The sequence below is a fragment of the Phyllobates terribilis genome, unplaced genomic scaffold (genome assembly GCF_046119375.1).
Source record: "Phyllobates terribilis strain yellow unplaced genomic scaffold, ASM4611937v1 Scaffold_12__6_contigs__length_324123572, whole genome shotgun sequence".
NCBI lineage: Eukaryota > Metazoa > Chordata > Amphibia > Anura > Dendrobatidae > Phyllobates > Phyllobates terribilis.
In genome coordinates this window covers 50,729,728-50,746,512 of record NW_027362772.1, presented here as the reverse complement: position 1 = coordinate 50,746,512, position 16,785 = coordinate 50,729,728, and the positions used below count along the sequence as shown (strand labels likewise).

Below are 16,785 nucleotides of genomic sequence, written 5' to 3'. Positions count from 1 at the left end.
GGCAAGTTCTGGACTGGACCAAGGAAATGCAGTGGATGTTGTGTATATGGACTTTTCAAAAGCTTTTGATACGGTTCCACACAAAAGGTTGATACATAAAATGAGAACAATGGGGATAGGGGAAAATATATGTATGTGGGTTAAGAATTGGTTCAGTGATAGGAAACAAAGGGTGGTTATTAATGGAAACACTCAGACTGGGTCTCAGTTAACAGTGGGGTACAACAGGGGTCAGTATTGGGCCCCCTTCTTTTTAACATATTTATTAATGACCTTGTAGGGGGCATACAGAGTAATATTTCAATATTTGCAGATGACACTAAACTCTGCAGGGTAATCAATACAGAGGAGGACAATTTTATATTACAGGAGGATCTATGTAAACTAGAAGCTTGGGCTGATAAATGGCAAATGAGCTTTAATGGGGATAAATGTAAGGTAATGCACTTGGGCAGAGGAAATAAAATGTATAATTATATGCTTAATTGTAAAACACTGGGCAAAACTGTAACTGAAAAAGACCTGGGTGTATTGGTGGACTACAAGCTAACGTTTAGTGGCCAGTGTCAGGCAGCTGCTGCAAAGGCAAATAAAATAATGGGATGCATTAAAAGAGGCATAGATGCTCATGAGGAGAACGTAATTTTACCTCTATACAAGTCACTAGTGCGACCACACTTAAAATACTGTGTACAGTTCTGGTCTCCGGTGTATAAGAAAGACATAGCTGAACTAGAGCGGGTGCAGAGAAGAGCTACCAAGGTTATTAGAGGACTGGGGGGTCTGCAATACCAAGACAGGTTATTACACTTGGGGTTATTTACTGTGGAAAAAAGAAGGCTTAGGGGTGATCTTATTACTATGTACAAGTATATGAGGGGACAGTACAAAGACCTTTCTACTGATCTTTTTACTCTGAGGCCTGAGACGGGGACAAGGGGGCATCTTCTACGTCTGGAGGAAAGAAGGTTTAATCATAATCACAGACGGGGATTCTTTACTGTAAGAGCAGTGAGACTATGGAACTCTCTGCCGCATGATGTTGTAATGAGTGATTCACTATTAAAATTTAAGAAGGGCATTGATGCCTTTCTTGAAAAGTATAATATTACAGGTTATAAATACTAGATTCCTTGATAGGGCATTAATCCAGGGAACTAGTCTGATTGTCGTACGGAGTCGGGAAGGATTTTTTTTCCCCAATGTGGAGCTTAGTGTTTGCCACATGGTTTTTTTTTGCCTTCCTCTGGATCAACAAGTTAGGCTATGGGTTGAACTAGATGGACTTAGTCTTCCTTCAACCTTAAAAACTATGTTACTATGTGACAATGAAAGACCCACTTCCTAATAATGGGAACATTTTTTCTTCAGGAGGCCCTCTACTACGTCTCTTCCAAGGGGCATTGGAGTAGGTCTAAATTATTGGCAATCCTTGCATTCATTGCATAGGCAAACACAATGGGAGACTCACTTCTTAATAATGGGAACATTGTTTTCAGAAGGCCCTCCTCTAACTCTCTTCAAAGAGGTATTGGGGAGCGTCCAAATTTTCAAAGGGGTATTGGGGTGCGTCCAAATTTTCAAAGGGGTATTAGGGTGCGTCCAAATTTTCAAAGGGGTATTGAGGTGCGTCCAAATTTTGGCCTGCCCTGCCACTCACTGCATACTCAATAACAGTATAGGAGACCCACACTTTAGTCATGGGAACAACAAAGCGTAGCTGGCTGATGCTTCTCTAAGAATAGTGAGGGCCGACTGCTGGCCCTTTAAAAATAGTAAAGGCCGCCTGATGGCCCTATAAAAATAGGCTTTGTGACTTTCAGAGTCCCTCCTTCATAAATGAAGCAGGATGTGTCTGATCACATAAATGAAACAGATGTGTCTGATCACATACCACATGGCCAGATAAGGTTGTAAAATGTTAAAATGACATCTCCCGGTGAATGCTTTTGTCACAGTTGAAAGCAATGTAAAAGTGCAAAAACACATCAAAAACGCTACGTGTGAACATAGCCCAAGGTGTAGAGGAGTATTTTTGTTTTTGATTTTTTATTTTGCCTTACATACAAGTCATTACCCTGGAAAGGATGTTTCTTAACATATTTCCCAGGAAAATGCATTTTGGTTTCGTTTTTGTATGTTTTATTGTGAGTCCATAAAAGTGGCGTAATACCTCTGACAATGTTGTTGACAGCAGTGACCTGAGAGTCAGAAATGCTTCCTGGGGTGATCTCATGCTGCTCCTATATCATTTGAGCACTGTTCCCATCGATTTGGGCAATCTTTAGGCCTCTGCAGACCACTGGGGGGAGCTGCCTGAAAAATGCTCGAGTTTCCTATAGACTTACATTGGGCTCGTTGCTCGGGTCGAGCACCCGAGTATTCCAATGTGCTCAACCCGAGCATCGAGCACCTGAGCATTTTAGTGCTCGCTCATCACTAGTCCCAGCCTCAATTTTTCTCATTACATTTTTTCTTAGGTATGGCCTTAAGATGTCTACAATGTAAGGAAAGCGGTGAAGACTGCACAGGATCCCCAACTGACTGCAAATATACTAATGATGTTTGTACTGAGGCAATAGAACACAACAATGTTGGTAAGTTGGACCAAAAGAAAACCAAATTGTACTTATTTGTTACTTAAATGTGCATAAATATCACTATTTCTACTGGAGGTTGGGATAACTTGTATTTTTACCAAGCATATATATATATATATACCTATATTTCCTGCGTACACATCGTTATGTGGCACATGATTATTTATTTGGACAACATGTTGGCAGCTCATAACCACTGAGCATATATGCTACTCCCTTCAGCCTGGCTTTTGATGACTACAAGCTTTCCACATTACTCTCTACTGGTAACTGTGATTCATCCCCAACTTTGGTATTTATTGACCTATATTCCTATTACCTGGTTCCCCCGTAGCATTATAAGTATACACATCTTCTATTTTTTCCACCTCAGTTTCTATTTGCCATATATTTATCCTGAGGATTATTCATCTTTCATGGTTGCGGATTCTATTGATCCATGGTATTTATTCTTGTTTTCCTGTTTTCCTCTTTTTATTTCTCTTTATCTTGGTGTTATAGATTCCCCATTACCTTGGCTGCATGTCTGCATCATTCTTTCCTCTTTTTCCCCCCTTCCCCCCATCCGGTCTATTTGTTACATAGGTTATACCTATATTGTTCCTTAATATTCACTATAGCACTCCTATGTGTAGGCAATTTTTCTACTCACCTTTTACAGGTTCTGCCGTATTCTGTGCTATGTGTGACACCTCCACGTGGGACTGCGGCTTACTTCGGACTGTATATTTTGTATTATACTTTTTCCTTGAGTTATTTATCACTCAATGATGTTTTTTTGGTTTTTCTAGTATGTATATTATCAATACTAATACCTATGTTATTTGTCTGTTCTTTATTTACATATATAATTTTGCTTAAAGCCCCTGATGAAAACCCTTGCTGGGTAGAAACGTTGGGCGACCACTCACTGGAGAACCAATAAAAGAAAGTGAATTTATATACTTCTGACTTGCTTCATCTTTATGAGTGCCAGAACCTTGCTTACTTTATTTCTGTAAAGTATGACAAATTTCTTGTAGGGTTGATTCAAATACACAGTTCACTATTTGGAAAGACTGTTCGCTTCTGTCACGGTTTTATCATTCACTATAGCATAGGGACACTGTGATTTACAGCTCAGCTGCTCTATAGGATCTGGAGTGTGCTAAACTGTCAGTATTGTAAGTGATGGCCCAGTCATCCAATCTAATGCTGGGGCATGCTGAGCTGTCAGCATTTTGATTGACAGCCCTGATGCGCAATCTGGCTTAGCCTGCGGGCATTGCTCCAGGTGTCTCCTGTTCCTGATTATTTGCTAGATTTTTAGCTGGCTATTTTCAGCTTTATCTTCGCTCTGAGATGTGTGTGCTTTGCTCTGTGTTTGATTCCCTGATCTTTTTGCCAGACCTAGGACTTGTCTTGACTCTACGTGTGGGTTATCCCTTTTTCTCTTCACACTCTATGACCTCAGGTACCTTACCCCGCACTTTGCCTCTGACTATCCATTTCTCCTATCCCCTTATCTTGATGTACTCTCCAGGGATTACAACCTGAACTATTTCTTGACCATTCCTTTGCATTGCTCTTCTTCGAGCCTTCCTGGTTTCTCACCTTGGACCTCCTGACTACTCTGTCTCATGACTTATATGTGAGTAATGACTCAGCGTCACATTACAGCTGACCATTTACTATTATTTTTCCACATGGATCCCATTCACAGGCTTGATGATGTTGTGGCGAACCTGACTCAAGTGATTCAAGATTTGGAGGAAAAAAATCACCAGAATCTTGAATCTTAACAGTCCCAGTTGTAGGGCCAAACCAGTAGTGGCCCTTCCTGGTAAATTTTTGAGAGAGAAAAAACTATATAGGGTGTTCAGGGAGAGCTTTAGGCTATTTTTTACCCTACCACTCCGGTCTGCAGGGATGAGTCCTAGTGGGTAGGAATAGTCATGTCCCTATTATGAGGGGGCCTTCGGACTTAAGCATTATCTTTTATCTGGGCCTGAATTTACCACTATAAAAATTATGTGAACGAAAGTTTACAAAAGGATCATGTCCATCCTTCCTCCTCCTCCTCCTCTTCCTCTTCCTCTGTGGCTGCTGTATTTTTCTTTGTAAAAAAGAAAGATGGTGGCCTCAATCCTTGCCTCGATTTCCAAGAACTGAACAAGATCATGGTTAAGAATACATACTCACTTCCATTCATCCCCGACCATTATAATCCACCTACTGGGGCTACCTGGTTTTCTAAATTTGACCTTTGAGGGGCTTAGTATTTGAAACACATCAAGAAGGGTGATATTGGAAAACGGCATTTGTTATGGATCCTGGTGGTGGAACCTCTGTGCTGTGATACAAGGAGGGACCAGAGGGGCATAACTAAGTGCCCACCCGGACCGAACCTGGTCACACGGCGGCTTAGTCGACTCCGTGAACCAAGGAGGGACCGGGAAGGTGAACCATGTGCCACTCTGGGACCGACCTTGTGTGAGAGCAGGTGACTCCGACGGAACTGATGGCCGAGGCCGACAGGCACAGCGGATGAGCATGGCTGGTAGCCGGGCAGGTGATGCGGGCAGACAGGCACGGCTGATAGGCAGGCTGGTGGGCTCGGCAGATAGACAAGCATGTGGGTACGGCTGATAGGCAAGCACGTCTGATAGACAGGCTGGCGGGCATGGCTGATAGACAGGATGGCGGGCACAGGAACCTGAGGACTGAGGAGAGTGTTAGCACACAAACAACAATCTTGTTCAGGCACCTCCATTTTGGAGGAGGTGCGTTATATAGGGGAAGTCCTCCAGCCATAGGCTGGGGACTCTTTAGGATAGTGCAAGCAGCCCCTTTATGAGGGAGGGAGCGCACGTGCTCGTGCCCTAAGCACAGTGCCCGGGGACCAGCGTGCAGTGCGCGCTCCCCGGGCAGGCGCAGGAGGTGAGCCGGAGGAAGCTGGTCTCGGACCGCGGCGGTGAGGGGATCGGCTTCTCTGCCCGGCAGGAGGCAGAGATTCCGACACTACAGCGTTTTTAACATCCGAGGGTTTATTCGAAAATCTGTTCATGCCTTTTGGGTTGACCAATACACCAATTGTATTTCAAAACTATATGAATGATGTCTTTTATGACTGCATTGGGAGATTTGTTGTTCTTTACCTTGATGATATTTTATTTTTTTGCCCTGATTTGGACACTCATAAAGTCCATGTAGTATTACAAAGACTGAGGAAAGATTATTTGCGAAAATTGAGAAATGTGTTTTTTATGTTTAAGAGGTTTAATTTCTAGGATATATTTTATCGGCAGATGGGTTTAAAATCGATCCTGGGAAGGTGCAAGCTATGATAAATTGGGTTCAACCTAGTGACCTAAAAGCATTGCAACATTTTCAAGGATTCACCAACTATTATAGGAAATTCATTAAAGGTTTTTCTCAGATTGTTAAACCTCTTACTGACCTCTCGTGTACGGGAGCGGAGCTCAAAGATTGGTCACCTGATGCTATTGAGGCTTCTGAAAAATTGAAAAGGTATTTTATGTCTGCTCCTGTTCTAATCCAACCCGATATTCAGGAACCATTCATTGTGGTGGTGGATGCTTTAGAGGTCAGAGTGGGGGCTGTTTTATCTCAAGGGACCAAAAGTCAGACTAATTTGCGGCCATGTGCATTTTTCTCTAAGATATTTTTGTCTTCTGAAATTATGATGTTGGGAATCGTGAATTACTCGCTGTCAAATTAGCCTTTGAGGAATGTAGGCATTTTTTGCAGGAGGTGGTTCATCAAATCACTGTGGTCATTGGTCGTAAGCTTACATTAAATCATCTAGCTAACTCCTAGACACGCCCGACGGTCCTTATTTTTCTCTAAATTCAATTTCTCTATCACATTCAGGCCAGGGTCCAAGGATGAGAAGGCCTAACTCAAGGGTCCAAGTTATTTGTACCTGTGTACTTAAGACTGCGCCATTTTTCTGTAATTTTGGTTTTCATCCCCATTTTGGTGAATTTTCCAGGATAGATTCTGAGTATTCTGGGGTTAAGGTTGCCATACAGAAGCTCGGGGATGTTTAGAAAGAGGTTCAGAAGAATTTTGGTGTTGCCAAAGTTTGCCAAAAATGGAAGGCTGTTAGAAGACATTTGGCAGTTCCTGTTTTTAAAGTAGTCAATAAGGTTTGGCTATCATCCAGAAGCATTAACCTTAAGTTACCATCAGCAAAGTTGGGTCTGAAATTCATCAGTCCCTATGAGTATATGCCCATGTTCAGGAGCCATTGCGGCCACGACGCTGCGGAATAGTCGAGCCACTTCGGCCCTCATTTTATGCAAATGAATGGTGCAATTTTATTTTTAACATGCGGAGTTTCGTTATAGATGTTAATCTATGGGGAAAGTCCACTAGCGGACCCGTAAGAGAATTTGACATTCTGCGGGTCTGAAAGGCGCGTGGCATGTCAGTTTCAGCGGGTGATCTGCAGGTTCACAGACACGCATAGTGGATTTCTAGAAATCCCATCCACTTTGCTGTAACATCTGGATGCTGCGGGTTTGATGCTGCATAGACAAACAGTGTCAAACCCGCAGTGGCTCCTGACCATAGACACATACCCTACGAGATTCTGGAAGTGGTCAATCCGGTGGCCTTTAGATTGAAGCCTCCTCCATCTGCATCCCTAACATCTTACATAAATCCCTGTTGAAGGAATTTGTCCCTTTAGTGGTGTTACCCTTGTCACTGACTCCTCCAGTTGCTGTTGATGACAGTTTAGAGTACGAGTTGCAGAGAGTTGTGGATTCTAGGAGGTCTAAAATCCCCTCCAGTACCTCATTCATTGGAAGGGATATGGACAGGAGGAGAGAGCCTGGGTTCCAACCCCATCTGTGAAGGCCGATTGATTAATCAGGACCTTTCATTTTAGGTTTCCTGGTAATCTCGGTGGTCCAGGAACCTCCTCTAGAAAAGTAGGTACTGTTTCGGTTTCATCATTCAATGTACAGTGGGTACGGAAAGTATTCAGACCCCATTAAATTTTTCACTCTTTGTTTCATTGCAGCCATTTGGTAAATTCTAAAAAGTTCATTTTTTTCTCATCAAAGTGCACTCTACACCCCATCTTGACTGAAAAAAAAAACAGAAATGTAGACATTTTTGCAAATTTATTAAAAAAGAAAAACTGAAATATCACATGGTCATAAGTTGCAGTCTTTGTCTCGGAAACTGGCCACCATTAACAGACTGCAAAAAAACAATCGAAACAATGAGCAGAATTCTTATTCATTGGGTGATTGGGTCATTCATGTTGGCATTAAAATCATTGTTATCATCAACACTTCATCCTGTGTAAACAGTAGATGTTCTGTCGATATATTCTATGTGATCATAGATCATAAGTAACGATTGTTCTATGATGATAGGATTCTGGTCAGCATGTCTAATGAAGCCTCTAAACCAGGGTTCCCCAACTCCAGTCCTCAAGGCCCACCAACAGGTCATGTTTTCAGGATTTCCTTAGTATTGCACAGGTGATGGAATTATTGCCTGTGCAGGTGATGCAATTATCACCTGTGTAATACTAAGGAAATCCTGAAAACATGACCTGTTGGTGGGCCTTGAGGACTGGAGTTGGGGAACCCTGCTTTAAACGACCACAATTTTGCTTGTAAATAGCGAACTGGTAGTCATTCATTGGACAGAGATGGCAGGTGTAAATAATCCTTAAAGTGTTTGCAAGCCATATACACTGTGTTCCAAATTATTATGCAAATAATATTTTCTCAGATTTTCCCAAATTACCTATATGAATTGCAGTCATTGTCATTTTCCAGTCAAATAACTATTAGAGTACAATTGAAAGGTTTTTGTACAAACTGCCTATGATAACAGTATATTTTTTAAAAAATAAAAAACTCAAACTGCAATCAAAATGCATGTTCCAAATTATAATGCACAGCAGAGTTTTCAACCTTTTCATTTTAATAAAGAACAAAAAAATGGTCATTTTTGAAATTCTAAGCATTAGCAGGTTATTACAAACTGAAATCAAACAGTTTTCAACTCAAAACTTTATTCTAGGTGAAGTTACATTTGCACATAGGACCCCTTGTTCGAAAGGAGCTTCTGAACTTTCTCATCCATTGAATTTGTCAGGTTTTGGATGGTTTTTGCTTTAATTGTTTTGCATGAGGACAGAATACCCTCCCAGAGCTGTTGCTTAGATGTGAACTGCCTCCCGCCATCATAGACACTCCTTTTGATGATGCTCCAGAGGTTTTCAATGGGGTTGAGGTCAGGGGAGCATGGGGGACACACCATAAGTTTGTCCCCTTTTATGCCCATAGCAGCCAGAGATGCAGATGTGTTATGTGCAGCATGAGACGGGGCATTATCATGCACTTTTGCAGTCTGTTAGTGGTGGCCAGTTTCCTAGACAAGGAGCGCAACTCTTCCAAGCTCATTTCAATAAAGCATGTACACGCGACTATGAAGCTGGCCACTGGTCCAAACTGTCAATCATTATGCCCTTTGCCAAGCAAGTAGCCTAAAGGGGAGAGGTGACCTCCTGAAAATCAATAGTGAGACAACCTAATTTCCTCATGCACAGAATACAGTTGAGAACACTACTAGAAACATTCAGGCTTGATAATATCTCTATATTATTACTTTTTCTAGATGGCGATAAGAGACCCACTGTCCTCAGAGGATGTATGAATTCCACGAGCAAGTGCAACAAAATTTTCACTATCAATACAGGTAGCTTCCAGCTGAATAGCTTCTTCAACTGTTGTGCAACTGATAACTGTAATTCTGGTCCAATTAAAAGTAAGTAAAATAAACCACTAATATTTGTCATATAATGTGTTTTATAAAATCAGAAGTTAGCAGCAAGTAGATATCAGGATTTGCAGCACCCATGACTATCTGCAAAAACATAACTATTTATAATGTCCTCTTTCTCTTCTAATATTCTAGTGCCACCACTGAACACCACAAAAAATGGACTCAGTTGTAGTTCATGTGTTGTGGAGGGAACCTATGAATGTGAGGAGTATGGATCTGTTGACTGCACTGGTGATCAGGGAAATTGCATTCAGTTTAGTGGAGATGCAACCCGTCCAGGTAACAGTCTTATCTGCTTAGGATTTTTATTATTATACAAAATGTCTTGTTGTATAATTAGCTGATTGGCTGATAATTAGCGTGTGACAGATAGAGTCTCTTGTTCATTATCTCTGACATTAGCTTGTGGACTTTTGCTGTTTAGAGGACTTGTTTCATCATACATAAACCCCATAGCCTCAGAGCCACTGAGAAAATTAACTGATGTGGGCACTTCCGGAAGCATCACAGCCATGCCAAGTATCGGCATGGTTGTGATTGGCCGTCGCAGCACGTGACCCAGCCTCTATAAAGGCCAAATCACAAGTGCCGCCACCATTATGCTCTCATTAGTGTAGTGATAAGACGCAGCTGGAGTTCAGAGGACGAGGAAGTGGCCACAGTGCCACAACAGCACCTCAAAGGAGGAAGCAGGGTGTAACGGCACAGCAGGCAGCCCCTACCCAGTACATCGGTTTATACTGCCAACCATGCTGCTAATATAAGCAGGGAATCTGCTGCCAACAAGCGTCAGGTGGTTTGACTCTGTGCCATCAGATCCTGAAGTGAGGCATAAATGTTCTGGACTTCAGCACTACCTGTATGATAAGGCATCTGAATTCCAAGCACAAAGTGCAGTGGAACACACACCTTAAAAAGCATAACAGATCTGAGCTTCCTCCTGCTCCCCCTTCTGCTGTGGTTTTAGCCTCTTCCTCCCGCTTATGATCAACAGGACCACATACCTCCCTCAAAGAGAGGATGTGACAGCATCACCACCACCACAAGTGTCACCGAGCATCTCCACACCATACCATATAAGTGTTCAGCTTTACATCACCCAAATACTCAAGAAAAAGAGGAAATACTAACCTAGCCACCCACAAGCCATGGTCCTGAATGACAGCATTTCCGTATTACTGGCCTTTGAAATTCTGTCATTCCAGCTGGTTGAGACGGACAGTTTTAAAAAACTGATGTCGATGGCTGTCCCCCAGTACATTGTTCCAGGCCGCCACTACTTTTCCAGGCGGGTCATCCCTGCCCTGCACAGTTGTGTTAAGGACAAAATCAATAGTGCATTGTGCAACGCCATCAGTGGCAAGGTCCGCATAACCTCCAAAGGGTCATTTGGATGTTTTTGGTTGTCATTAAGATTTAATAAGAGAAAACACAGTAGTTTGACAATAAATGGCTTCACCCAAGCAATAACCATGAGTGGAGAAAAAGTTTTTTCTTGTCATTCATATTCTCTGAAACAAGGCCAAGAAAGGAAAAATTATGCCGGGGTATGTAAACTTTTGAGCACAACTGTAGGTTTAAACGATTTATCTATTCCTAAAAATTTAAGTGATTTAAAATCTCCTCGCATTGGAAAGGACCTGATGTACATCCTACATATTGGATTTTACATTCTATACATTCAACTAGATTACTCCTATCGTGTTACAATTTATAAAGCTTGGCAATGAAAATTGTTGTCCTGTTACAGTTGAGCAAAATTTGGTGGTTTTATCTGTGATGATTTCCATTGGAGCAACATGCAACAACACTTGGTGAGGTGACTCTCCTCTCCCCATTCCCTCCCAGCTTATATCACTTATTATGCCCCCCGCAGCATTAAAAACCCACTCTGACAAAATGCTAGTGGCAGGGGAGGCCAGCACCTCCAATGCGTAGAGGGACAGTTCATGCTAGGTGTCCAGCTTGGATACCCAATAGTTGTACAGCACAAAGTCGGCTAAGTGCTCCTTCACCATCTTCCAAAACATTTCCCTCTTTGTCAGAGTACCCCGTGTATCAGGGCTTTGGTGATGGGAGGGTCTAATGAAACTATCCCAGACCTTTGATAATCTTCCCCTGTCTCCATTGTATTTGTTGTGTCTCCCTCATCTCTACTATTTGGTTTTCCAAGGAACTATGACCTCTGCCACCAGCGTTATCAGATGGGAATTTTTGTGCCAATTGTTCAACTACGGCCTTTTAGTATTGCACCATTCTACTAGCACTCTCCACCTCAGGATGGAGAGGTGGGAAGCTCTCCTTGTAGCGTAGATCTAAAAGGATGATCAACCAGTAATCATTGTTGATCAAAATGCATATAACATGAGGGTCACGGGAAAGGCAGCGGGACATAAAGTCAGCCATGCGTTCCGGATTCCCAACAGGTAAGACTTCCCTGTCCCCAACAGGAAGGCAACTATCCATCTCCTCCTCCCTCTCCTCCTCCTCCTTTTCAGCCCATCCACGCTGAACAGATGGGTTGAAGCTGGCGTAGGTAACACCCTCTGTAGCACAGGCTACCATGTCTTGTTTCTCCTCCTCCTCAGCCTCCTTCTCCTCATTATCACCCAATCCATGCAAAGAAGAGGAGATGAGGCTGGGCCGGTTACTATCACATTTTCTACCTTCTTACTCCATCTCCAACTGGTCCACACGCAAAGCTTCTAATTTAATTGTGAGCAGCAAGAGTTTGAGCCTGCACAGAAGTGGGATAGTCATGCTGATTATGACATCATCATCACTCACCAAGTTTTGTAGAACATCACAGATATCAGACATCCATGTCCACTCATCAGTTCTTATGTGCCAGAGCTGACCAGAATATTGATGGGAATGTTATAGCTGGTATTCAGCTACTGCCCTCTGCTGCTTACAAAGCCCTGCAAACATATGTAATGTTGAGTTCCAGCATGTGGTCACGTCGTAAACCAGTCGGTGAGCTGGCAGGTGACTTGCACAAATGGGCACACACGCGACTTAGCTTCACAAGTAGTGCAGGAAAATCTGGGTAGATTTTCAGAAAGCGCTGAACCACTAAGTTGAGCACGTGGGCTAGACATGGTACATGTGCAAGGTTGCCAAGCTTCAGAGCTGCCATCAGGTTACAGATTATCACACACAACCATGCCTGATTGCAGGTTCAGAGGTGAAAGACACATGTCTGTATGCTCTGTTAGACCTTTCAACAACTCTGAGGTGGTGTGCTGTTTGTCACTTAAAGAAATGAATGTCAGCAGAACCTTTTGCCGCTTTTCCAAGTCAGTGCTGCGGTGTTTCCATCTTGCGACTGATATGTACAACAATTTGGAGACGGGGGTGCAGGAACTAGTGTAAGAGGTGGGAGAAACCGCTGATGAAACTAGGTCCCATCAATTCTAAGCGTCTGTAGACGTGTGCTGTCCCAGGGTCCAACTTGGTCCCAGCCTCCACAAGGTTCACCCAGTGTGCAGTCAAGGAAATGTAGTGTACCTGGCCACAAGCACTTGTCCATCTATCGGTGGTTAAGTGGACCTTCCCAGCAACTGCATTGGTCAGGGCATGGGTGATGTTATGGGACACGTACGTAAGGTGGGGAAGGCACAATGGGAGAAATAGTGTCGGCTGGGCACACAGTACCAAGGGACTACCATGAAGTTGCGAAAAGCCTCAGTGTCCACAAACCTAAATGGCAACATTTCCAGGGCAAGCAGTCTGGAAATGTGTCTGTTTAGTGTTTTGGCCAGTTAGTGGGTAGCTGTGTTTTTCTCTCGCAGCTATCCCTACACTAAATACAGATAACAGTTGTATTTAAATTGAATAGGTTAGATGTAACACTGAAAAAGGACTTTTGGTTATATGTTTCAGCAGCAAGGACTGTACGGCAATATAAACCCTGCCTAGAGGCCTGTGACGCACTACTATCCCTTCTCCAGCAGCTATTCCTACAGCAAATACAGCTAACAGTGGTATTTATATTGAATAGAATAGTTGCAGCCCTCAAAAGCACTTTTGGTTTTAGTTTTCAGCAGCAAGGACTGTAAGGCAATATAAATGATGCCTAGAGGCCTGTGATGCACTACTTACCCTTCTCCAGCAGCTGTCCCTACACTAAATACAGCTAACAGTGGTATTTAAATTGAATAGAATAGATGTAGCCCTGAAAAGGACTTTTGGATATACAGTACAGACCAAAAGTTTGGACACACCTTCTCATTTTAAGATTTTTCTGTATTTTCATGACTATGGAAATTTTACATTCACACTGAAGGCATCAAAACTATGAATTAACACATGTGGAATTATATACTTAACAAAAAAGTGTGAAACAACTGAAAATATGTCTTATATTCTAGGTTCTTCAAAGTAGCCACCTTTTGCTTTGATGACTGCTTTGCACACTCTTGGCATTCTCTTGATGAGCTTCAAGAGGTAGTCACCGGAAATGGTCTTCCAACAATCTTGAAGAAGTTCCCAGAGATGCTTAGCACTTGTTGGTCCTTTTGCCTTCACTCTGCGGTCCAGCTCACCCCAAACCATCTCGATTGGGTTCAGGTCTGGTGATTGTGGAGGCTAGGTCATCTGGCGTAGCACCCCATCACTCTCCTTCTTGGTCAAATAGCCCTTACACAGCCTGGAGGTGTGTTTGGGGTCATTGTCCTGTTTAAAAATAAATGATGGTCCAACTAAACACAAACCTGATGGAATAGCATGCCGTTGCAAGATGCTGTGGTAGCCATGCTGGTTCAGTATGCCTTCAATTTTGAATAAATCCCCAACAGTGTCACCAGCAAAGCACCCCCACACCATCACACCTCCTCCTCCATGCTTCACAGTGGGAACCAGGCATGCAGAGTCCATCCGTTCACCTTTTCTGCGTCGCACAAAGACACGTTAGTTGGAACCAAAGATCTCAAATTTGGACTCATCAGACCAAAGCACAGATTTCCACTGGTCTAATGTCCATTCCTTGTGTTCTTTAGCCCAAACAAGTCGCTTCTGCTTGTTGCCTGTCCTTAGCAGTGGTTTCCTAGCAGCTATTTTACCATGAAGGCCTGCTGCACAAAGTCTCCTCTTAACAGTTGTTGAAGAGATGTGTCTGCTGCTAGAACTCTGTGTGGCATTGACCTGGTCTCTAATCTGAGATGCTGTTAACCTGCGATTTCTGAGGCTGGTGACTCGGATAAACTTATCCTCAGAAGCAGAGGTGACTCTTGGTCTTCCTTTCCTGGGGCGGTCCTCATATGAGCCAGTTTCTTTGTAGCGCTTGATGGTTTTTGCAACTGCACTTGGGGACACTTTCAACGTTTTCCCAATTTTTCGGACTGACTGACCTTCATTTCTTAAAGTAATGATGGCCACTCGTTTTTCTTTGCTTAGCTGCTTTTTTCTTGCCATAATACAAATTCTAACAGTCTATTCAGTAGGACTATCAGCTGTGTATCCACCAGACTTCTGCACAACACAACTGATGGTCCCAACCCCATTTATAAGGCAAGAAATCCCACTTATTAAACCTGACAGGGCACACCTGTGAAGTGAAAACCATTTCCGGTGATTACCTCTTGAAGCTCATCAAGAGAATGCCAAGAGTGTGCAAAGCAGTCAACAAAGCAAAAGGTGGCTACTTTGAAGAACCTAGATTATAAGACATATTTTCAGTTGTTTCACACTTTTTTGTTAAGTATATAATTCCACATGTGTTAATTCATAGTTTTGATGCCTTCAGTGTGAATGTACAATTTCCATAGTCATGAAAATACAGAAAAATCTTAAAATTAGAAGGTGTGTCCAAACTTTTGGTCTGTACTGTATGTTTCAGCAGCAAAAACTGCCTAAACCCTGCCTAGAGGCCTGTAATACACTACTATCCCTTCTCCAGCTGCTATTCCTACAGCAAATACATCTAACATTGGTATTTATATTGAACAGAATAGATGTAGCCCTAAAACGGACTTATGGTTTTAGGTTTCAGTAGCAAGGACAGTAAGGCAATATAAACCCTGCCATGAGGCCTGTAATGCACTACTATCCCTTCTCCAGCAGCTATCCCTACTCTCTTACAGGGTACAGTGTGGCGAGCATCACATCACCCGGGTCTTATATAGACCTGATGAAGTGTTACAGCCTGTCAATCACAATAATGCCAGTAGCCAAAATGACTACTGCATTACTGTGATTGGCAGGCAATCCCCCCATGTTTAGTGTCTGAAAAACAAAATATGCGCGGGACTTGAGCATGTGCTCGCACATCCAAAATACTCGATAGAGTACTTGGCGTGCCTGAGCACCCCGATGCTCGATCGAGTATCGAGCAGTGTCGAGCACGCTCGTTCATCACTAGAGGTCAATTATAATTTGTGGGGAAATCTGTTGGTAAGTGTTTATTTTCTCTGCATCACCATCACAAGGGAAATCAACCATGGGTTTTCCATTACATCATTTCTATAGAGCCTAATGACATTTCTGATTTCCATTCTAAGAAACTCAACCCTTCCATTGGCCATAATGGTCACCATATTAGTTGACTTTTTTCTAGAAGAATATGCAACTAAAAGCCCTGTCCACAGATACAACTGGATAGAAATGTTAATTTGCATCTCTTTTCCTTATTTTTGTTCTTTTGAATTTAGGCGGTGTGGAGAATAAATATGCTTTCGCAGGTTGCACTTCACAAAAAGTCTGTGATACTGGATATGATATGCTAATTGGGTCCTTAGTGGGAAATGTTGAAAGCCTGTCTTGCATTGCGGAAACATAATATCTGCTAAATACTAAGTGCTCTCCGAGAGTCAGAAAATACAGATGAAAATCAAATGAAACTATGCATTGCTTTCTGCGGATGTTAAAAATTCTTATAAAATTCTAAATAAATCAAACAAAATGATGTATTGCTTTCTACATATGCTAATTGTTTTTCAGAAAATAATAAATAAATTTTCTTGCAAATTAAAAAAAAACCTCTTGTGTATTTTTAAGTATTTCCGCACATATGTAGCCATCCCATATATTTATGGCACATCGAAACACGGCACCCACTCCATGACTTTTATGGACGAGAGTTACCATTAAGATATCCATACAATCTCAGACCATTGAGTGAGTTCAAATTAAAGTGCAGGTCCATCTAACATTCAATGGTATAGGAATCATGAATCACTGGTCAGACATTATGCCCCAAATATTTCTTAGTAAGCAGATATGACAGTATGTCTTCTTTAAAGATAAGCAAATGGATTTGATGCTAATCAAATCTTTGTCAAATTTTATGATGTTTGCAGGTCCTGACAAATTTGAGCAATTTATGATTTGATTGGAGCAAATCACCCAAAAAAGTTCTTTACACATTTTT

The 16,785-nt window shown here is 42.3% G+C and overlaps 1 protein-coding gene across 1 annotated transcript in view; it reads left to right on the top strand.

Moving 5' to 3' along the window:
* LOC141173045 (phospholipase A2 inhibitor and Ly6/PLAUR domain-containing protein-like) overlaps nt 1-16,322 on the top strand; it is a 117,688-nt gene extending 101,366 nt beyond the window's left edge. Inside the window, exons 2-5 of the mRNA XM_073657678.1 lie at nt 2,481-2,597; nt 9,249-9,398; nt 9,549-9,695; nt 16,067-16,322. Coding sequence (XP_073513779.1) covers nt 2,481-2,597; nt 9,249-9,398; nt 9,549-9,695; nt 16,067-16,194 — 542 coding nt within the window. The 3' untranslated portion in view covers nt 16,195-16,322. The remainder of the gene's footprint in view (nt 1-2,480; nt 2,598-9,248; nt 9,399-9,548; nt 9,696-16,066) is intronic.
* Nucleotides 16,323-16,785: the final 463 nt, after the last annotated feature.